The 21898-nt window shown below is 41.2% G+C and overlaps 2 protein-coding genes across 3 annotated transcripts; one reads left to right on the top strand and one right to left on the bottom strand.

Annotated features, from left to right (window-relative positions):
- Positions 1 to 1975: 1975 nt before the first annotated feature.
- Positions 1976 to 9358, top strand: ppef2b (protein phosphatase with EF-hand domain 2b). The gene is made up of 17 exons (XM_085793158.1): positions 1976 to 2276; positions 2541 to 2640; positions 2975 to 3102; positions 3835 to 3889; positions 4064 to 4239; positions 4341 to 4455; positions 4532 to 4578; positions 4660 to 4826; positions 4993 to 5029; positions 5647 to 5796; positions 6283 to 6636; positions 6727 to 6912; positions 7054 to 7196; positions 7290 to 7396; positions 8297 to 8460; positions 8555 to 8642; positions 8901 to 9358. Exons 2-17 carry the CDS (start codon positions 2559 to 2561, stop codon positions 9083 to 9085), a joined length of 2184 nt encoding a protein of 727 aa, XP_085649284.1. The 5' UTR covers positions 1976 to 2276; positions 2541 to 2558; the 3' UTR covers positions 9086 to 9358.
- Positions 9359 to 10476: 1118 nt separating this feature from the next.
- On the bottom strand, positions 10477 to 19122 carry nup54 (nucleoporin 54). Of its 2 annotated transcripts, XM_085793156.1 has the most exons (15): positions 18997 to 19122; positions 18420 to 18527; positions 16891 to 16989; positions 16667 to 16702; positions 16029 to 16115; positions 15408 to 15566; positions 14361 to 14587; positions 14065 to 14252; positions 13767 to 13963; positions 13626 to 13680; positions 13161 to 13254; positions 12371 to 12478; positions 12007 to 12126; positions 11692 to 11802; positions 10477 to 11153 (listed from the first exon to the last, which is right to left on the bottom strand). In XM_085793156.1, exons 1-15 carry the CDS (start codon positions 19037 to 19039, stop codon positions 11025 to 11027), a joined length of 1761 nt encoding a protein of 586 aa, XP_085649282.1. In that variant the 5' UTR covers positions 19040 to 19122; the 3' UTR covers positions 10477 to 11024. The 2 variants fall into 2 exon arrangements, with proteins under 2 accessions (XP_085649282.1, XP_085649283.1); XM_085793157.1 differs by lacking the exon at positions 16667 to 16702.
- Positions 19123 to 21898: the final 2776 nt, after the last annotated feature.

The following is a 21898-nucleotide window of genomic DNA, read 5'->3' as shown; positions in this document are numbered from 1 at the left end:
TCCTTTGCAGTTAAGACGCAAACAAAAGTTCCTAAATGAAGATTGTGTTTGTTATTGTAGGTTTGCATCAGACCTGCAGAAAAGCTTATCATCAAAGAAATACTGTTTACTTCACTATGCCCACTACTGTTTATCAGAGTTTCTAGTTATTTCCCAACCTTTTAACTAAAGGTTTAGGTGGCAAAACATCACACACATGAGTGTCTATTGATTTCATTTTAAAAATCAATTAATAAATGAACAAAGATTTAACACATGTCATGTTTCCCCTGCCAGTGAAGAAGGGGTCTGACCTGCTGGTGCCACTGGACTAATCTACCTATCTGGACATAGATTCATAGATTGATTGCATTGATTGCTCAGTTAAATGCTGCATGGCAGCTGAAGCATTCAACATCTGTCTCCAACTGTGTAAGATATAAAATCATCTAAATGACGATTACATAAGAAAATATTATATTTCATAAGTTAAAAAAAAATGCTAAACTGCACAGTTGTGGTGGGATTGATCCACTTTACTGTTGTAGAAAAGTCTGGACTCAGGTTATAGAGGTTTCCTTGTTGTAGTGCAGCTGGGAGTCACTCTCCTCCTGGCAGGGATTCACAAAGGGCCTTGACACACGGATGAAGGGCTGTGGAGGATGCACCATGCAGATGTTCCACCAGCACACAACAGACGGCATTCTTGAAATAAGTTTCAACACTCGAAAATAAAAGGGGAGTTATACGATTTAATTTTGAAAGCTGGTTTTCATCGATGTTTAGTCTAGTGTAGCGCTGAGAAGATACATGAACAGAACTCACCTGTGGAAAGTATCACTGTATGACAACTCCCACAGCCCTGCAATGAATAGTACCTCTGTAAAATGTATAGTGTTTATTTTTTGTTTAATCTGTGAGGAGGTTTGCAAGGTTTTCTGATTTCTTTTGAAGATGCAGATGGTGGTTTTATTGGATTAGATGTTACAGTTTGTTATCATCTTTAACTTTAGGGGATATGTTGCTATTAAATATCCTTATCAAATATCTGCACGGAAACATCTCATCACTGCCAGTTTCTGAATTGCTAAAACATTTAAAGCAGTACTAAAGAACTTTCAGTTTTGGTTGAGTTTGGCGGCGCCTGTGGACCAAAGCGGTAGTGTTTTGCCTGAAGGAAGACTCCATTTCCCATGAACACTAGCGTGAAGCTCTGTAAATATCCTGCATTAAAATTAACAGAAGACATCAAAACTAAGTTTCTGTTTCCAGTGGATCTTTTCAAAGTGAAAACACAAACATAATCCATTGCTAAAGTGCCGTTTTGCCTGTTCCCTCCTTGTTGTGACTCGCAAAAGTGAAAGTGAAAGTAAAGTGAGAGCAGGGTTCCTACCATGCTCCTCAAAGCTGCTTAGTGCCAGAGAAAGAGATACAGACCCCCTCAGACCACGACAGAGGTGTCATTCAACTTGTTGTAAGTCGATGTATCATCACAAAAGTTATGAAAATATTTTATGAAGGTTGAAAAGTTACTTAGTGCTGGTTTAATTCCATTTTCTAAAAAAATCTTCAGGGCCTGAACCAATTTATTGAATCGATAACAAAATCCTAAACATTTTATTAATAATTTGTTATCATTGGTGTCAAACTGAGTGTCAGAGTCATGCAGAACCAAAATAGCCCAACATCAACCAGCATCTACTCTTAAAGCTTCTGGAGCTAAGGATACATACTAGCTACCTCAGCTCATTGTCTTTAAATAAAATTCTCCTTAATTTAGAAACACATGTGCATTTATGGAGAATGGCGTAGTCAGATTAACCAGCGGTGAGTCAACTGTTAACAGAGGCAGTGAGCGTGCACTGATGGTGACAGGTGTCATATTAATCACTGCGACGACACAGGACTTGAGCCGAGGCCAGAACCTCCTTTCAAAAACAGTTGCTGCCCTTTATCAGAGCCCTCATCCGTTGATTCAGCGGAGATGCCGGCCGTAGTAAGGGCTTAATCCTAATCCACTTGCATCTTGTTTTGTTTAAGTGATCACGCGGTCTGTTTGAGACACTTGGCTCTGCTGCCCAGTGCGAACACAAGCCTGTACTCAGCGTGTGTGTTCCTGATCATTGAGGGTGTGTGTGGCTGCACAGAGGGGAGACATCTAGTTACAACATCACAGACACGGGGACATGTGCTGCAGCGACTGGGACATAGGGCCATCTCAGAGATAATGTGTGGCTGTAAAACATGGAGGAAACAATGACAGGGAGGAGGTGATGACCAAAAGGTAGCAGGACCAGGTGAGGTTATATTCTTCTCTTTTTTTCTTTTTAAAAATTAACTAGAAAACCTATTCTATCTGTGCATTTGCAATCATGTTGTATTATGATTTATTATCTATTACTCATAATCAACACTATTTCTAACATCCAAGTGTGTAGTGACATGTGATAAAACATGTGTTATATTGTGTATAGAGATCTATCATTGCATCATTCACAGGTTGCAAAAGACAAGGTCAAATGTCTCAGACTCACACTCACACGAAAGTATCTTTGTCTCAGTGAAAACAGCAAAGGGTCATGGGATGTGGCATGGGAAAATCAAAACCACAGAAGCTGAAGAAATCTGACAGAGGTGCGGCCTTGATCAAAAATCATTCCAGTGAATAGTTGAGTTTTTGCTAAAGAGATTTCCCAAATGATCTCAATAATTCAATATCTGTCTTTATCTTTTGTTTTAGGGAGCATCTCAGTTCCAGGTAAAGATGTGTTTTATTCCACTGTGCCCTCAACAAATGTCCAAGTTTATCAGAGTTGAATATCAGTTGCAAGTAGCTCATTAACTTTTACCATCTCTACTGAATTTCTCTGCACACTGTGAAGCTGCCACGGGTGAGTCTGCCAGTCTAGATTCAACACAGTGGTTGTGATGGAGAAAGTTTACCTCAGCACCTCAGCAGCGCTTTTCTCTCACCCTGAACTCCTCTTGTCCTCAGCGATCAGAGCCGCTCTGTTGATCCAGCGCTGGTACCGTCAGTATGTGGCTCGGCTGGAGGTGAGGCGCAGGTGCACGTGGAACATCTTCCAATCTATTGAATATGCAGGAGAACAGGACCAGATTAAGGTGAGGTTATATTGCACATGACCTTTTCCACTTGTACACAACATGTTGGGGATGCTCATGTTTGTCAACGCAGCACTTTGCAAAGCTTCCCAACAACTTCTGCATGAATTGCTATGGAATTGGGTACAGACATTCATGGTTTTGTTGATTGGTGATATTTTATTCATCTTGTTTGGTGAAGCCTCTGACTTTTCATGTAGCGCCACCAGCAGGTCAAGATTTACACCATGGATAAATTTTTTTAGCATCAGAGTCTCTTATGTTTTTGACAGTTCTTGTTCTTGGATGGATTGCACCGAAATTAGACAAAAAACATTCATGAACCCCAGAGGATGAACCATAACATTGCTGGTGATCCCGTGGCCTTTCCTCTAGCTGCAGCTGAAGCAGCATTGATTGGTTGATTGATTGATTACTTGATCAAGAGCAACTTCAGTGCATTAGAAACTTCAAATCTGAATGTAAAACATTGACATTTGAGTTTTAGGATATTGGGGGGAAAAAAAGTTTTTGAAAGAGTTCAAGAGTTCTGATATTTTGATGAGCATTTGTCATTGTTTTCATGCATTTTATGAGAAAACAACTGATTCATTGATGATGAAAATTATTTCGGTCTTATAGATAAAGTATATATCCTATTAGTGTTTAGGCCAAAGCACCATCAGTAGACCTACAGCCTCACATTCATATTTTCATATCTTAATTTTCATATTGCCCTTTGTCTTTCTGCAGCTCTATAATTTCTTCGGGTTCCTGATGGACCACTTCACCCCAGCCAGCAGTGAACGTAAGACAGTGACTCTCAACTCTTGTTTTAATTTACTCACATGTAAATTTTATTAGTTTACCGACAGTGAGATAATCTGAGCTCACCCGTTCCACTCCCTGCTGAGAATAGTGGATTTCCCTCACCGCACTGATCCACTTCCCTTTCTCTCCCTCTCTGCCGGTTTCAACACAGGAAACCTGATATCTCACATCTTCAGAGAGAATGAAATCTGCCGTGACATAGAGTGGGAGAGATACTTCTGCTACGAGAGCGTCGAGGTGCCTGACAGCTACGCCGGCCCCCATCTGACGTTCCCCATGACCTTCTGTGGGGTGTCCAAGCTGGTCGAGGCCTTCAAGCACAAACAAGTAGGCACACAAGCTCATAAAGAAAACTCCTGTCAGATACCAAATGCACACAAGGAGACATGTTTCTATTAGCTTATTTACACTTGTTTTTCTCCCAGTAGCAGCTCCATGCTCGATATGTCCTGCAGCTTCTCGGAGAGACTTGGAGGTGCCTAAGGATCCTTAAAAATATCAACCATGTCACCACCTGCCACACAAAGGAGATCACAATATGCGGTACGCTTCCTGCACACATGTTGCTTTGATTCTTTCTCATACACTCACTTTAACGCATCTTTTATTCCCACCTCAGGAGACTTACACGGGCACCTCGAAGACCTGCTGCTGATATTCTATAAGGTATTCACAATATGGAAATTAACATGTTGTCTATGAGGGATATTTGTGTTACTTAATCATCTAAATTTTAAATGTGTCCAGAATGGTTTGCCGTCCTCGGAGAAACCGTACGTCTTCAACGGAGACTATGTGGATCGTGGCAAAAATTCCTTAGAGATCCTGCTCATCCTCTTTGGCTTCCTGCTGGTCTATCCCAACGACATCCACCTGAACAGAGGGAACCATGAGGACCACATCGTCAACCTGAGGTGCACTACAGCTCAGCTTACTCTGCACGCTGCTTTCTTTACTCTTCAACCCCCTATTTAATCATTTGCTCTGTCTGTTTTCTTTGTTATATCAATGCTTTAATGTTGTGTTTGTGTCCAACCTGCAGCTGATGTGTAAACTAAACCGCTTATTCATTTTCTCCAGATATGGTTTCACCAAAGAAGTTCTGGGAAAATACAGGGTAGGTTTTGTGTGTTTTGCTTTAAACTTAGTATTCTCTCTCAGTAGTCTACCCTCTGTATCTCACATCTAGCATCAAATAAAGTGGAGTTGAAGTATTAAGTGGATTAAAATGGACACAGTAAACTACAAAGCAAAGCACACACACTTCTATTTCCATTTCATTCACACCTACGTGTGTAAACGTGGCCTTCAGACTGTAACTTGTTCAGCTTGTGCGATGTGGGTGATTCCGTTCACTCCCTGAGTCCTGGAAAAAAGATTACATGCTCCAAGTTTGTCTGCCTGCAGAGAGTTGATACAACATGTCTGACTCCCATCATAGTTGTTATGAGGACAGTACAGCTTAATTAACAGGTGCAAATGATGGAGCGTTGAAGGATTTTCTGTATTTTTCTTATCATAAACCAACACGATGAAAAGACCAAAATCAAATTAATGAATGTTGTTTTTGGATTTCGTTTTTATATGATAAGAGGAACATGCATGTGGTCATGAAACAAAGCACTGCTGATGCAAGTCAGAGGAAAAAGTCTGAGGATAATTGTTGACATGGAGTTCATAGTAATAATCCATTTAACTGCACATTAGTCTTCATAAGCTTGACCTGGTTTGCAGGTGCATGGGAAGAAGATCCTAAAGCTTCTGCAGAAGATCTTCAGCTGGTTGCCTCTGGCCACGGTGATCGATCACAAGGTGCTGATTGTGCACGGAGGGATCTCTGACACCACAGACCTGGACACACTGGCCCGGGTGGACAGACACAGAGTAAGAGACGCTCTCAGCAAGCCTTTAAAGAACTGGATACTAGGGCTGGGACGACATGCTGTTCTCCCGATTCGATTCTTCTACGATTTTTTGGACGGCGAATCGATTTAAATTGCGATTCTACGATATTGCCGATTCTCTCGATTTTTAGTCTGTATTTTTAACATTTATCTGCACACAAATACTGTAGAAGCCTATAAATGAACATACTCCATTATAAAGTGAACTTAAACCCTTTTCAAAACCTGTACTCTCTGTATGTAAAAAAAGCTAACAAATGCACATTGCACAATATTTTAAAAAATTCTAAAAAAAAAAAAAAAATCGATTTTTGAAAAAAAAAAAAAATCGATTTAAAAATCGTCAAAAAAGACAATGCGATATTTATGTGAATCGATTTTTTTCTCCCACCCCTACATACTGTAGCAGCAAATCTAGGATTGCTATTCTAACGGTGGATATGTGTGTGTTTCTGAATGGTTGCAGTACGTGTCGGTCCTCAGGCCTCCCAAACCCATCCACAATGGAGTCAATGGTAACAAGACTCAGGCACTCAACAACAACAACTGGGAGGCGGATGGACCGGTGGAAGGCCGGCGTCGAGTGTGTTCTCTGACGTACCACAGCTCGACAGCGGTTCAGAGGCCGCAGCCCCCGCGCCGCTCGCTGCACAACCTGCCCGCCAGCAGTCAGCTCAACTGGTCGGTGGAGGAGGAGCTGAAGAGGAGGCGCAGGCTGGCCGGGTTCGACCAGTCCTACGGAGACATGCAGAAGTCTGACTCGGACTCGGACCCGGAGCCTGGAGAGATGGTGGAGACGGATGAGCGTGAGTGGAAACAAGTGAGTGAAACAAAAAACTGGATCTGTCCATTTTTTGGGGGCGATTTAACAAAACACAACAAATTTACTGTGACTGCTTCATCCATCCAGATAGTGGACATGTTGTGGAGCGACCCCATGCCCCAGGATGGCTGTATTCCCAACGAGGTGCGAGGTGGAGGCTGCTACTGGGGCCCAGACGTCACCGAGGAGGTGCTGGGAAAACACAACCTGCAGCTCCTCATCCGCTCCCACGAGTGCAAACAGGACGGCTACGAGTTCTGTCACAACCGCAAGGTGAACGCAAAGAGTCACATAAAGTGCAGGTTCAGGAGGGAAAGTAGAGTTTAAGGTGGGAGCAAGTGGTTGGAAACACCAAGAAAGAATGGATCCTTTTAGTTTTTAGAGAATTGATCAACTTTCTTCTACTATATTCAGGTGCTGACAATATTTTCAGCGTCTAATTACTATGAGGTGGGCAGCAACAGAGGAGCCTACATCAGAATGGGCCCTGATCTGGTCCCACACTTCATTCAGTATCAGGCCAGTCAGACGAGCAGAGAGCTCACCCTGAGACAAAGGTAACTAAACTAACTAAAAAGTACATTTGAGAAAACAGAAACAGAAATCAAGGTGAAAAAAAAGAAAGTTGACCTCTGCCTGGTCTTTGACAGTGTTGGGTGGACGGAGAGATCAGCTCTACGAGCTCTGAGGGAACAGCTGTTTGTCCATAAGTCAGATCTCATCAGTGCCTTCGAGGAGTTCGATCCTAACAAAACAGGTCAGACTCACACACAACACAAGACCGGTGCCTCTTCGCCTTCTAGTTACAGTTTGGTCAATAACAGTCACACACACAGACCACTTTCCATTAAATTGATTCATATGCATTTACAGAAAAAACAATCCCAATCCCTTGTGTGTCAATTCTTAAAAGAAAAAAAATGTACAGAAACATTGCAGAACTCTTTAGCAAAAGCAAAAAGGCAGAGAAAATTAAAACACATTTTTGACAGAAAAGCAAGAGTCACTGGTCAGACAAAAAACACACAAGAGAGAAGTGAAATGGAAGGCGGGTGTGTATTAAAGGAGACATATTATCCCCCTTTTCCACCATAGTTCCCAGACAAGACATGTCTGTGACATTCTGTGGTCAAAATACCCCAAGGATTAAACATCACGGCTCTTTTCATCTGCTCAAAACAGCCCTGTTCAGAACGGCTGGTTTCAGAGCCTGTCCCTTTAAATGCAAATCAGTCACTGCTCACCCCGCCCCGCCCACTCTACCGGTACCAGGTAGGGGTGGAGTTATGCAAATTTGAAAACTAGTCTAGTTACATCACTGGAAGACAACTGAGGGAACAGCTCATAAAACAACATGGATCCTGCAAATCAGATCACAGATTGTTTTGTCAGTTCTCGCATTTTGGGGTCTGGAAGGCAAGACAAACACCCAAATATATGTTAAAGGGCCTTCAAAAAGTGATATTTTCATATTATGTCTCCTTTAAGTTCAGATCGTGCTTCCATTTATGATGTAGTCTTTGTCTTTTTGTCCTGTCTAATCCCTTTTTTTTAACCTGTCTTTGTTGCATCTGACCTGTCTCTATCTATCTGCATTACTTAATTAAAAAAAGAAGAAAAACAATAACCTGGCTGTATCTTTCTGTCTGGGTCTCAGGGCTGATCAGTCTCAGGCACTGGGCCAGTGCTACAGAGACTGTCCTGAAGCTGGGTCTGCCCTGGAGGGTGCTGCGCCCTCAGCTCGTCAGCAGCACCCAGCACGGCATGGTCAACTACCACCAGTGGATAAGGGAGCTCTCCATCACTGAGCCCAGACCAGAGGTCAGCTTTACCTCACTGGCATCACAGTGATCTCTCTCACACATCCACAGAGTTGTAAAATCATCCTGGATTTGTTTTGTTGTTCCTGTTACAGATTTCTGACACCAGCATCCTGGAGACCATGTACAAAAACCACTCCAACCTGGAAACTATCTTCCGAATCATAGACACAGATAACTCTGGTGAGTAAGCAGCTTAGCCCAGTTCAACCTCTACCTTCTCCTGTGTATACCCTCTGCCCTATTTGTTTTATTGGCTGGGAATATAACACCCCCACATGTGAAGTGCACAATAGAGGTTTCTCTGGAGGTGGCTGATACATTTCTCAGTGAAAAGTCCTACAATAGTGAATCCACAGTACTCAACAGGACAGATTTTTCTTTGCCACAAGTCTAAGAAATAAAAAAAAAATCATGGCTTCTTTTTCTGTTGCCGTCCAGGTTTGATCTCGTTCGAGGAGTTTCGTCAGACCTGGAAACTCCTGTGCTCTCACCTTAAGACAGAGATCAGCGACGAGGCCATCGCACACCTGGCCCAGAGCATCGACTTCAACAAGGACGGGAGCATCGACATCAATGAGTTCATGGAGGCGTTTCGGCTGGTGGACCTCTCCGCACACAGCTGAGGGTCCGGACCAGGAACTGTAACCGCTGTAGTTGCTGATCGGCTGAATAGATACGTCTGGACACTCATCTGTGGAAAGTTGAATGGTCAGTAGCGTCATGACCACATGACCTGGACGGACTGGCAGAGTGCATCACTGGTGTAAACTAGATCTCTTTTCTACCTCTTAGACTTTTGGCTGTTTATTTGTTTGTTTTTTTCTACCATATCCATTTTCCATTCAAGTTTACTCCACAAGTGTAACTTTTAATGTAAAGACTGCCTGGTTAGTTATGTAATAAATTAAAAAAAACCTTTAACATGTGATGCTGTCTTTGCCTTTTAATGCAGAGTGTCTCTGTTGACAAAGTCTGGCCCAAACAAGATGGGAAAAATCTTACACATCAAAGTGTTTTTACACACACTTAAGTCTTAGAGAGCACCACTGCATATTGTAACAAATTAAAAGTTATTTAAAGATCTCTGTGGCTCCAGAGGGAGGGGTACAAAATTAGTTCAATGGCCTCAAGTTAATGTGAGATGAGTCATGACTACAAGTTTGGAAACTGACTCAGAAATAAAGAGATGTTACCTCACCGCTGTGGATGCTACTAGTATACGAGTCTGAACCTGAATCTCCCAGAGAACTCTCTGTAGTCCAGTTGTACTCTGGGTAATGTAGGCACCAGGCTTTTGCAAGGTAGAAAGAAACAGCTCTGCTGCATTGATTTTCAAAATTCAAAATATTAAGTGTTTGCAACTGTTTCAAAAGCTATAACTACAAATGCTACAACAAGGTTATAAAAAAGGAAAAAAGGCAGATTGTTTAACTCATTCCCCATGTTCAGTTTCTTAAATGTATCAAACTTCTAATTTCCTTTGTCTTATGTGTGATCATTTTTAAATACGTAAACATAAATTAATAATGAAAACATGTTTTGCAGCATTTGACCAATCTATGTGATTTGAATAATACAGGGATCTTCTACTATTCAATTACTGTATTTGTAGGTGGTCTAGTATTTTTGTTTGTCTCCTATTCTGCAGAATAGCATGCACTCTCATTAGTCACTATTCCCACAGAGCAGAGCATGTACACGCACGCTTTATTTCTACCTGTGCTCCCAAAACCCATTGTGTAATTCAGACCCTTAGGATATGAGTGAGTCTTCTGCATGAGGGGATATAATCTTTCTGAAAGCTGCTTAATCAGTTCAACTGCCAATCAGTCTTTCATCCCTGTGGGGTTTGTGAATCCAGGACATGAATCCTATCAACTCAAGCCCTACTTTGATGAGATGCTGGAAAAGGCAAGTCTGAGGAGGAGGTAAACAAAGGGACCACAACAACAACACACCTGTATGTGACCTCGTTAAACACAAAACAAAACAATAGAGAAACACTGTGAAAAACTTGTTTTAAATTTAAATGAAATTTTAATCATATTCTAACAGCATAAAAAAGAAATACAAAGATGTATTTACAAAGTATCCAATCACAACACACTCAATCCCATGACTTGTTTACATGTCAATCACGCGCATAGTCGCATATCTATAATCTGCTGTGACATGAGGGAAGCCAGCTATTATTAGATGATGTTGAGTCTTTCCATTAAGCCGTCTATATCAGTCCAGAAAGATTAACCAGCCGCTGCGTTGCTGGTGCAGACAATGAGGCAGAGTCCTTATAAACCTGGTGGCAAAAAGAGTCAATAGACCAAATTGATCTCTCACTTAAATACTCTGAGATGTCGTCCTGTGATCAAACCTATAAAATATTGTTTCAAGACGAATCCAGTGCCATGACAAAAAGGACACGGTGACTGGTCTTTGTGACAGGTAACAGGTGAAAGCCCCCCATCCCCCCACCCTCTCTCCTCCCCTTGTTTCAGGAAACTGATTGTGAAAGTAAGAGTCAAAGTAAGAGTCAGAGCACATGTGTGTATTATCTGTGAGGACTCAGCTCAGGATGCCTCCTCTCATGTGTCCACTGTCGCTCAGGCCGTGCTCTACAAGTTTGATGTCCTCCAGGTCGTCTTTGATGACGCTGATCAAATGACTTAAACCGTCCTGTTGCTGCTTCAAGTGCTGAAAGTGAGAAAAAAGACAACAGTTAGTACGTTTTACATGACAGTTGGAAAACACTAATTATGGCTTTAAACTGTCTATAACTGAACAACTAGAGTGCATGTAAAACCGTTAGTCTGGCTATGACCGGACTTCTCCAGATCGGACTAAAATACTCAGGTAATGTGATTGGAAACTGGTTTTCTTCTGCATGTAGGCCGGCCCGTACCAGCACGTCCAGTCAGGAACTGTAGGTGAGCTGAACTCTAAGTTATTTAAATCCAGTTATTTCCTAGGTGACAGAAAAGTCAACTGGAAAGGGGTCCGTATCAACCCACTGAAACAACGCATAACACCACCTATGTTGAGGAGCCCGACATGTTTCCATCACTATTCAATTTTCCCTGTTGCATGTAAACTGGAACAAGGACAGATTTCCAACGAGACGCCCAACCTAAGCTATGAGCATAGCTCGACTTAGACAGAAGACCATTGAGACGGACACAACTGTGGCCGGGAACTTCATCATTTTGAGACAGAAACTCAATAAGACTCTCACCTGTTTGATTTCTCTGAGCAGGTCTGCGTCAACACTGTAGCGCTCCTCTGATCTCACAGCTCCGAAGTGGTTCTGCATACGGATTTGGGACATTAATTCATTCAACCGACCCTGGAGGAAGAAAGACAAAGCAAAACATCCAATGAAGACTTTTTCTCAAGAAGCAGTCTGATTTGTAAGAACAGCTTCATCTACAACCTTTAAATATGAAATTGTCCCATTGTAAAGCCACTTTTGACTGATTACAGGTCTAATCATTTTGCTGCACGAATGGAAAAAAACAGGCACTTGAGGCAGCGTGTGCTTGTGACTTGCCTTGAACTGTGTGGGGGCATTGAGTTCAGACTGAATGGTGTCCAGCTGCACCCTGAGATGCTCTTCATCCACTTGGATAGCGTAACCACTTTTCCTCTGAATCTCTTGTTTAATCAGCACCTGCCAAGAGAACAGAGGAAGAGGAGGGAGAGGAGGAGAAGGAAGAGTGATAAATATGAAAGAATTACTGAAGCAGGAAAGATAAAGCAGTGAAAGACGTGGTTGGGCATTCATTCAAGCTCCTTGAACGGAGCAGATGGCTGTCATCACAGTTTCCTTCACTGTTCTTGGGAAATGTGAGCTGGAGATCGACTTTCACAGGGTAAATTAAAAAAAAAAACATTTAAAAAAATGATGCGTCTACCTGCAGCACTCTGTGAGACAGATCCATCAGTTTCCTCTTGTACTGAGCGATCTTTGCCACCGTGGTCGCCTGGTTCTTCTGCAGTTCACTGATGTCACTGGAGATTATCTGTGGGGTCAAATGTGTGTGAGTGAAAACACGGAGGAGGACGAGAACTGTTGCCATGTTTAGCATTTCTCACAGATTTCAAGTTTTATTTTAGCCCCATGAATGTGTAAACAAACCCTGCCCTGCTGTCTTACCTTGAAAATATTTCATGTTTTTTGGGGTGTTTTTTCTTCAAATTTTGCCCAACAACATACTGCAATAGAACTAGTGTAACTCCACACGGACTCCTTGTTACATTTTATAGTAATATTATCTATTTAAAGAGGTTTTACAAGCATTTTTACTCTGTCCACACTTCATGAGTAATTAACTGAATTAAATGAATTATGAATTATAACACTGACTATATTTTTCCACTTAATTTATTGAGCTATAATTGCCGTAATACATTGATATATAACTTATTGATATACAAATACTATAAATTCCTTTTGAAAGATATCTGGATTCTGACCCTTGTAGTTGTAATTTCAGCTGGCAACAACCTGTTGGCAGCAAGAATTGAACATCTGTGTACTCCGTCCTTGACACCACTAAATCTGCTTCAAAATTCCTCTATTGATAATCACAAGGCTCTGTGCCCATGTCCAGTGAGTTTTTTTTTAAAATTATTATTATATTTAGAGTCCAAAAAGAAAAGAAAAAACAAACAAAAAACCACAGCTGCAGCGTGTTCACTTACATCCACTCTGGTCTGATGCTGTTTGGTCATCTGCTCCTGGATCTGCAGCCTGCAAAGGAGCTCCTTAAAACCCACCATAGGTACTGGGATTAACCTGGAGAAACACATTAAAGGACACTGATGACAACACGCAGCTGCAGAGATGCTGTCAGGAAAACTTGGCACGGTGTCATGTTGTCAAATCAGTGCATTAAACCTCATTTTACCTTATTTCAGATTAGCAGTATTGTTAAAGGACCACTTTTATTAGTGTTAAATGAAACTACATTAAAAAATAGTATAGTTTTATATTGAAAAACCTAAAATTGATCCTTTTAAAATGCTCACATCAAAGTAAAAAATGAAGGCAATTAATTTTAGAGGCCCTAATCTTCCCCCAAATCTCTATATCTGTTCCTCTCCACATTATTTCTGTATCACCTGCAGTAAAATGTCTTCAACATAGTATGTTCTTAACCAACTTACTTCTCTGGGTCTGGGTTGTCTACCTTGGCCTGCTCCCAAATGATCGGGTCCACTCCTGGCAAGAAGAGAGACAACATCTTAGTCACAATTCAAGCCTAACCACAGACTCGCATCGTCACACACATGCAGGCAGTCGTGTACCTGCGGGGGCGTTCTGCAGCAGCTGTTTGAGCTGTGCCGGACTCAGCTCTGTGCGTGTGACAGACATGGCCACTCCAATCTGTGTGAGCTGGATCTTGACGTTGGCCTGCTCCAGGAAACCGAAGAGCGTGGTGGCGGGAATCCGCTTGGAGGTGCCATTAGCGGAGCGCTCCACCACGTAGACGATGACCTCTGTCCTGAGAGACAGAAGACACATACCGAAGACCCGTCACCCGCCGTGATGCGTTTGCCTAGCTTCTACATCAGGAATTAGGAAGCCGTGTGTGTAGACACTTACTGGTCATTTGGTAGGGCTTTGACACCATCCACATTGACAGAAAGTGTCTGGTTGCTTCCCAGGACCTTATGGAGAGACTCCACCAGCTGCTGCTGCTGCGCTCGCACATCAGCTTCCTTCTTATTGAGAAGTAAGACCACTAAACCATCCTCATCCTTACTGACTGGAACACAGCTGTAGCCCACTGCCTAGGAAACACAAACAGCTGCCATGAGATATTCACCTCCACATGAACCAAACAGCGCTTCAAACCTCTCTAATAAAATTAATTCTGCTTTTTTTTTTTTTTTTTTTACCTTGAACCTGCAGAATGGGTTCTCCTGGGTGAAGTCCACAGGTGGGTTGTTGTTGCTGTAGTAGCCCTTCCCTGTGCCCCAGTAAGCCTGCAGCTGGTTCCATTTAGCCAAGATGGAGTCGCGCTCATCTCCCAACAACGTGGGAGCTGACAGAGCGGTGACCTGCTGGTACAGGTGGGTGGGCTGAGCCTGACCCTGCTGCTGGGCCTGCTGGCCGAACAAGCCTCCTAGTTACAGGAGAGGAGAAGTTCATTTACATTGTCTGATGTGTTATTTTATTTATTTATTAATTATTAGTTTATTTGAAATGGGACTCTGCATATCCATGAACATAAAATTTTTTTTGGTGTAAATATGCCAGATTTAGCTACAGAGTTCATTTCCATCCGTAGTCCCACATGTTATGTTTATGTTCTTAAGGAAAAACTACTAACCTACATTACATGTGCAATTGTTGTCTTATATCTCAGTCTATGTTGGTTTGATAATGATGATAAAGCATACACAATCATTTTACACTTTATTTTTCTTTACTTTTTTATAATAAAGGCAGACTCGTATTGCTTTCTTTTTTGTTGTTGTTGTTGAATTGTTTTTTAATCTTTGCGTATTTTTCGGGGAGGTATTTTGTATAAGCCCATATAGGGTTTTTAAACTCTCCCGCACTTACTATTTGTGATTCATTTCTGTTTTTGTAATTGTCTTTGATTTTTATGGTGCAAATAAATAAAACTTAAAAGCTTAAATGTGTGACTTTCTGCTTGTTGTCGCCCTCTGCAGCAGTTTGAGGTGTATAGCACAATTGGTAAATACGTATATGAGGGATTGTGATAAATTGTTTCCTGTGTTAGACTTTTCTGGAAACATCATCCAGGGCAGGATGATTAACATTTTCTCCAACCACAGTGAATGGGCTCATTTGTGTGTTTTCTGATGGTCTTTGACTAATTAGGTTTTAATGTTCTGCAAGAGCTGCCATGTTCAAGTCGTGGTTTTCTAATCTACAAACAGAAAACAATACAGCTCTTGTGAAAAATGGGCTCTTACCTTGCTGCTGCTGAGTGGACTGGATATTAAACCCTCCAAACCCACCCAGGCCAGTTGTCCCTAATCCAGCCCCAAATCCTGTTGTCCCAGCAGCGGTGCCTGCGCCGAGCCCGGAGGAGAACCCAAACCCTTTGTTCTGTGTATTACCAAACAGGCCTCCTAAAACACAAGAGTGTGCCAGCACAGAGAGAAAATATGATCTGCAATAATGCTATTGAATGCCAGTTAAGTCCACAGAAATGTGCAGCAGGCTTTGCAGCAGGAATGGGAGGAAGGACTTGTTGTGGTAGAGTGAGTGAGACACCTTGTGGAGGCTTCAGTACTGTAAGTGTTGGGGTTTAAAGGTAAAGGCAGTTTTAGGAGGACAGTCTAAACACACTTGTAAAACAGATGTTTTACAAGTGTTAATTAGTTCCTAACAATTTTTAACAAGTTTTTGGTAAATACTTTATAATTAATTTGGTAATTTGGTAACAATTGTAAGAACAGTAGGGAGGTAATGTTGTTGAATGTTGCCTTTTGTGTGTATATGCACATTTTGTGACTTGAATATAAAGCTAAAGAATAATGAAAAGAGGGTGAGGGTAATATTTTGTGAAGAGTGAAGACAGCTCTACTGACCTGCGGTGTTGGTAGGGGCAGCAAAGCTAAAAGTGGACCCTGCTGGTGCAGCAGTAGTTGTAGTCGTCCCAAAACCACCGAACGCACCTGAAAAACAAAGCAAACAATGACAAATAAGACAGAGGACGGGATACAAGACGAGGTGAGAGAATGAAGGAATGAAATCACAGACTATTTTACATATAGTTGATCTAGAAATCACAACTAAACCTTGAAGATTAATAGTAAGGAAAAGGGTATTTTTTTCTTTCCATTCCATCAAGAGTTGTTCTTTAATCTGACATGTAAGGTGATCATGTACTGACTTTCAACGGGATTCAAATGAAATGGGTGCAGAATTTCACAAATTTGTCTCCTCATGCAAACGGAAACGACGATGCATCACATTTCAAAAGATAAATCACAAGGTGGGATGAAGGAGCACTGCACCACACAGAAGTGAAAATGGATGAGAATGTGCGTTTACAGACACAGACTGTACTGAGTAATCAATCACAAAGGCCATCTACCTGTGCTAGCCAGGCTATTACCAAAATTGAAAACAGTGCCAGTGGTGGTTGCTGTACCAAAGCACCCCACATTAAAGCTGACTGCTGCTGGGTTGGCATTTAAACCAAACCCCCCAAAACTAAACCCACCAGCCGTGGTGTTTCCAGCTCCCAGCCCCCCAAATCCTGCAGCCAGTGAAGGCAGGCAGCAAGAAAGAGAGAATGACACGGTGGAGTTAAATGACAGGAAATAAGCTTAGTACGGGCTCATTCATTAAAAAAAAAAAACAGTCCTCAAGTGCCTTTAAGAGGGGACATGACTTTTAAAGTGATACAATACACAATGTGCTTTGTAAATAAGTTGTGTATCTCACCAGTGTTGGTGGAGCCAAAACCAAATCCTGTGGCTGGTGCAGCAGCAGCAGCAGCAGCAGCAGTGGTGGTGGCTGCCCCAAAACCAGGGGCTGTAAGAGCTGCAGAGAAATAGAAAAACAACAGACACAACACAGACTGTGAGTTTAACACAACAAGTTCAACTAAAAATAGTTGTGACAAACGCTTTGCATGACATAACTGCTCTCTCCTGATAGTTGACTACATGTAATCCTTCTCAGGCTTATTCTTCTTGTCAACTATAACTAAACATAATCTGTCTAGATGTACGTAACCTTTTCTACGCATTATGTAAACTTCAATGAAAAACACAAGGAACTGACCACATTTATCTTAAAAACACATTCACTATCCACTACTTTCATACTAATCAGGATACAACAATATTATGCATGCATGCATCCTAGAAGAAAAAGCATCCCCAACAACAGGGGACAAGGCAAAGGAAGACAGTGACTGAAGGGGAAACAGACTTTGACACAACACATGATGTTAGCCATGTTTGTTACTGCTTCATGTGGAGAGACATTGCCAGATGGTTCCCACAGAAAAGCTTTAGGGAAGTGGCTGCATGCTGCTCTTGGCTGGAGATGTGAATACACAGTACATTTGCCAATGAGTTAGCCGTCATCTGTGAAGCCTCTGCTCATGTAAAACCACAACATTATGCTTGAACATATGTCTGATGAAGCATTAATGTCACCCGTCACATGTCTTAATGGCATCTTTTAGTTTTTTACTAGAGAGATGACACTTACAGTAAAGCACATAACAAGCACACACATGCAGCTTAAAGGGTTGGTTCACATTGTTTTATCAACTCAGACAGCTCAAGTGTCATGGCTACTAACACGGTAGATTTCATCCTCTATCACAAATTGAATTAGGAAGCAAAAATCTCCTAAATGCCAGAAAGAACACGTTTTAGTTTTAGTGTTTACTGTCTTTAGGGGGGCTCCCCCAACTCTTATTTCCATGTAATACTATATGATTCCTTTGTTTATGTTTGATATGGGCCCATCCCCTTTTGTTCTTGTTGTTATGGATGTTTTTGTCTATGACAGCACTGCTTATTTGTTGTTTTTGTGCTTGTCTGTGCTGGTTTGTCTTCATGTATATTTGGCTACTCTTAATGACATGTTGTATATGTGAAGGGACTGTACTCCTTCAATTGATTACATGTCTCTCTAGCCTCTTGCTTTAAATTTATATTGATTTCTCTTTGTTTTTATTATATGAAAAACTCAATAAAGATATTGAAAAAGAAAAAAAATAGGATGAGGGCGAGTCAACCAGATGTTAACCAGTAGTTTCTATAGGCAGTGGACAAGACTGGTGGTGCTGCATCTCTCCAGCAGTGACCACCACTGGTCCAACATGAAGAGAGCCGAGAAGTTGTTGATTACTACGGGTCATATATATATATATTACTGTATGTGTGTGAACAGAGGGGCCGGCCCTTGGTCAGGGAGGACCGGTGGGGTGGTGGGGGTCTCTGGCTGTAACTTACTGCCGAATCCGGACGAGGCGGTGGTGGTGGTGGCTGCGGGGCCGAAGCCAAAAGCTGTGGACGCTGTGGTCTTGGCACCGAAAGACCCGAATGAAAACCCGGTGGTGCCTTCACAGGAACACAGAGAGAGCTGTTGGTTGCTGGGTCTCAGGACAGTGAAAGTGCGATGTATGTATGTGTGTGTGTTTATGTATGTTTTGTTTTGTTTTATTGTGTTAGCTCTTGGGGATCCGTTACTAGCCAAACACAGCTAGCCATGAGAGCACATGCTAACCAAACATTTCATACTAAAAGCTATCCAGCCTGCTTAAAAAGGGGAGATTCACCCGTCCCTTTTCAAAAAAAGTAAACTGCATGTCTTGAGTTTACTTTGAGCTTTTCTCATTGAGATTATCGTTAGCCGGGTAGATGTCATGCGTTCATGCTACGGCAGCTTGATGTGATTGAGCTATGAGATGCCAATTTACATGTATTGCAGATACAAAAGACACGGAAATAGCGTTGCCGTAACAACAGACATGCGATATATGAACAGCTTCACTCAAAATGCTCTAACATTAAATAAAAACACACATACTTGTCGCTGGGTTAGCCGCGGCGCCGCCAAAACTGAACGCCATGTTGCCAGTCACCAGAAACTGCTTCTTCCTCGTTTGCCTCAGATGACGCAGCTCATCCGGCGTAATGACGTACTAGCGCCACCTGGCGTCAGGTCAAGAGGTGACAACTGGTGACTGCAATAATCCGCTTTAAATATCACCCTTTTTTTTTTTTTTTTCCAGTAGAGTGTTTTTTTTCTCTCACTAAAAAGCTCGATTAGGTTACTTTATAATTTCAAAGGTTTGACTGGCCTCCTGTTATGATAGCTCTCACACACTTGTTTGAACTGTTGTGATTTCACATAGGCTATTATCAGGTACGCCTACAGGCCTTATAGACAGATTTAATTTAAATTTTTATGCCACATCAGATTGACCTGAAGTGGAATGGTTGAGTGATAACGGGTAGTTTTTAAGAAATATGAATCCTAATGTACATAGAATAGGCTTCAATAAAATATGGAAGTTCAAAGGGCTTTTATTCTGAAATTCCACATCAGATTGACCTGTTTTTTTCTGAGTGTCATCCTGATGCCTAGTACTATCAGTCTGAAGTGGAATGGTTGAGTAATAATGGGTAGTTTTTAAGAAATATGAATCCTACTGTACATAGAGGCCAGTCAAATTTAAAAGTTCAAAGGACTTTTATTCTGAAATGCCACATCAGATTGTGCTGATTTTTTCTGAGCGTCATCCTGAGGTCCAGTACTACCAGTCTGAAGTGGAATGGTTGAGTAATATATGAATATGAAATATGAATCTTAATGTACACAATACTGTATAGGAGAACCAAACACCAACAAAAGGCTTAAATGATGACAAGACACATATACTGAAACTACTTTTATTCATGTGTACACAATAAAAACAGTATTAACAGTCAAAACTTCAAAACAAGCGGACGATTAGAAGATGTAGTTTTATGATAATAATCAAATTATGGCACGAAACAGCCCTGTGAAGAATCCATGTTGTGCTTTCTGTGTTTTGGTTTTTTACCAGTGTAACAAAATAATTTATCCTCTTTAGAAACTACATTAATATCGTTTAATACTGACAAACAAAATGATTGATTTCTCCACCGATCCACTCTCTAGTGAATTTATAACACTACTTTATGCACTCTCCAAATATATTTTCTAGTCTTAATTGATTTTTATCATTGTACACAACTTGAATTAAAGTTAACAAACACAAACTGTAAAATCACAAGGATGCAAACAAAAAAAAAACAAAACAAAGAAAAAGTGAAAACACATGAAACATGTTGCTGCTTCTCCACTATTGTCTGACATAATCAGTGCTGATTATTACAGTGCATGTAATAAAGTAGTGTGAAGTAACTCATTCATCCATAAAACATTACAACTATAAACAAGTAGTAATAAAAGCTGGGCTCATCACAGTTCAACGTCAGTAATTCTGCAGCATTAAATGGCACCTGAAATCTAATGTCTTCACCAGCTGAGGAAGCTTTAGCTCTGTACAGCAGTCATTCATCATTCAAAGTGCAGCTTGACCTTGCCAGCTATATGTAACACTATAAAACCAGTCCCAAGCTCCATCTTTGTTTGGTAGCTGGAAGAAAAATGATTGGCACTTGAGAGTAGACATGTTGATGTGACATGGGTTTTGTTTTTTTTCACAAAATATGTGAAAACTATAAAGGCATTTATTTTTATCCAGTAACGTTGATTCTTTTAAAGGCACAGCTTTAACATCTCTCAATATTGAACAGTCATGAGTTTTGAGTTGTAATGGCTGGACACCTGAAAAGTCCTTCATATAAACACTGTTGGACGTCATATTCAACACCGAGGACGCTAGTAAGGCATTCAACAACAGCATCATAAAAGCATATTTTGAAATGACTATAAGATGAATTACGTTTTGATAAGGCGCTGTCAGTTAGTATAAGCAGTAATATTGGGCAAAAAGAAACAATACTGTCAACGCATAAATTCATTCCTGTATGTATGGATCACTGTTTGAACCATAACGTCCCGTCACCTTCAGGGGCTTTAGACGGTTCATTAAAGTGTCGTTCATTATGGCACTAGAAGACATTTGCAAAAGCTCTAACTTACAATGATCTTCATTCAAATATTTCTACATTGACATTTACAAAAAAAAAAAGTTGGACTTCTTATTTTACAAAATTAAAGTATCCAAAATATACAGCGTTTTTTTTTCTTCTTTCTTTTTCTATTTTTCCCCTCAATCTGATATTCATTCCCATCACTCACTGAGAGGAATGTTAGCAGATATACACATCTTACACAATATACAGTGTAAGGCCGGTGGAGATATGTGTGTGTAGATATTTATACACATATATGTAATAATACGCCATACTCTGAGGTTTTTTTTTCAGGTATGGTGATGATGTGTATTCACTTAGTTTAGGATGAAATGTAAATGACACATAGTAGTAGTGAGCTGATTCACATGCTGTTATGTTTTGCTCCTTTCTCCTGCTTTGATATTAGCCGAGTGAGTGAGGTATGAGATCCAGAAAACTCACATTTTATGGATTTCATAAGCCTGGTCCCAAATCACCCTCTATGCCCTGTTTTAAATCAATCACTCGCTAACAACGAGGTGAATGAGGTGAGACCCTACACACCTTGTGCTCTCCATCAGACGTGTAGCCTGTTGTCAAGTTTTTACGTGACCAGCAAACGGATGAGAAGTAGCCCTTCACAAACACACGCAGTGTTTTCAAATGAATGTCAAACTTTTTTTTAGCAGGGAATATTGTGCCCCAGACCTGGACCTATAGGCAACGCTCCATGAGTGAAAACTGAGTACATACAGCATAGTATGTTTGGGACTAAAATCCTGCCCCTCCCCTGTCCTGTTCCCCTTCGGCCCCTCCCC

Source organism: Trachurus japonicus, chromosome 12 (genome assembly GCF_045865225.1).
Source record: "Trachurus japonicus isolate A0001 chromosome 12, Traja_1.0".
NCBI classification, from domain to species: Eukaryota; Metazoa; Chordata; class Actinopteri; order Carangiformes; family Carangidae; genus Trachurus; species Trachurus japonicus.
This window is presented reverse-complemented; position numbering and strand designations above follow the sequence as displayed.

Excerpts from the sequence above, each read along its gene's own strand:
- ppef2b (XM_085793158.1), top strand. The coding sequence starts at position 2,559 with ATGGGATGTGGCATGGGAAAATCAAAACCACAGAAGCTGAAGAAATCT. Across the intron at positions 4,240-4,340 it reads AGGCCTTCAAGCACAAACAA|CAGCTCCATGCTCGATATGT; the intron begins GTAGGCACACAA and ends TTCTCCCAGTAG. Across the intron at positions 5,030-5,646 it reads AAGTTCTGGGAAAATACAGG|GTGCATGGGAAGAAGATCCT; the intron begins GTAGGTTTTGTG and ends CCTGGTTTGCAG.
- nup54 (XM_085793156.1), bottom strand. The coding sequence starts at position 19,039 with ATGGCGTTCAGTTTTGGCGGCGCCGCGGCTAACCCAGCGACAA. Across the intron at positions 15,567-16,028 it reads TGCCCCTACCAACACCGCAG|GAGGCCTGTTTGGTAATACA; the intron begins GTCAGTAGAGCT and ends CTTGTGTTTTAG. Across the intron at positions 11,803-12,006 it reads ATGCCCCCACACAGTTCAAG|GGTCGGTTGAATGAATTAAT; the intron begins GCAAGTCACAAG and ends TTCTTCCTCCAG.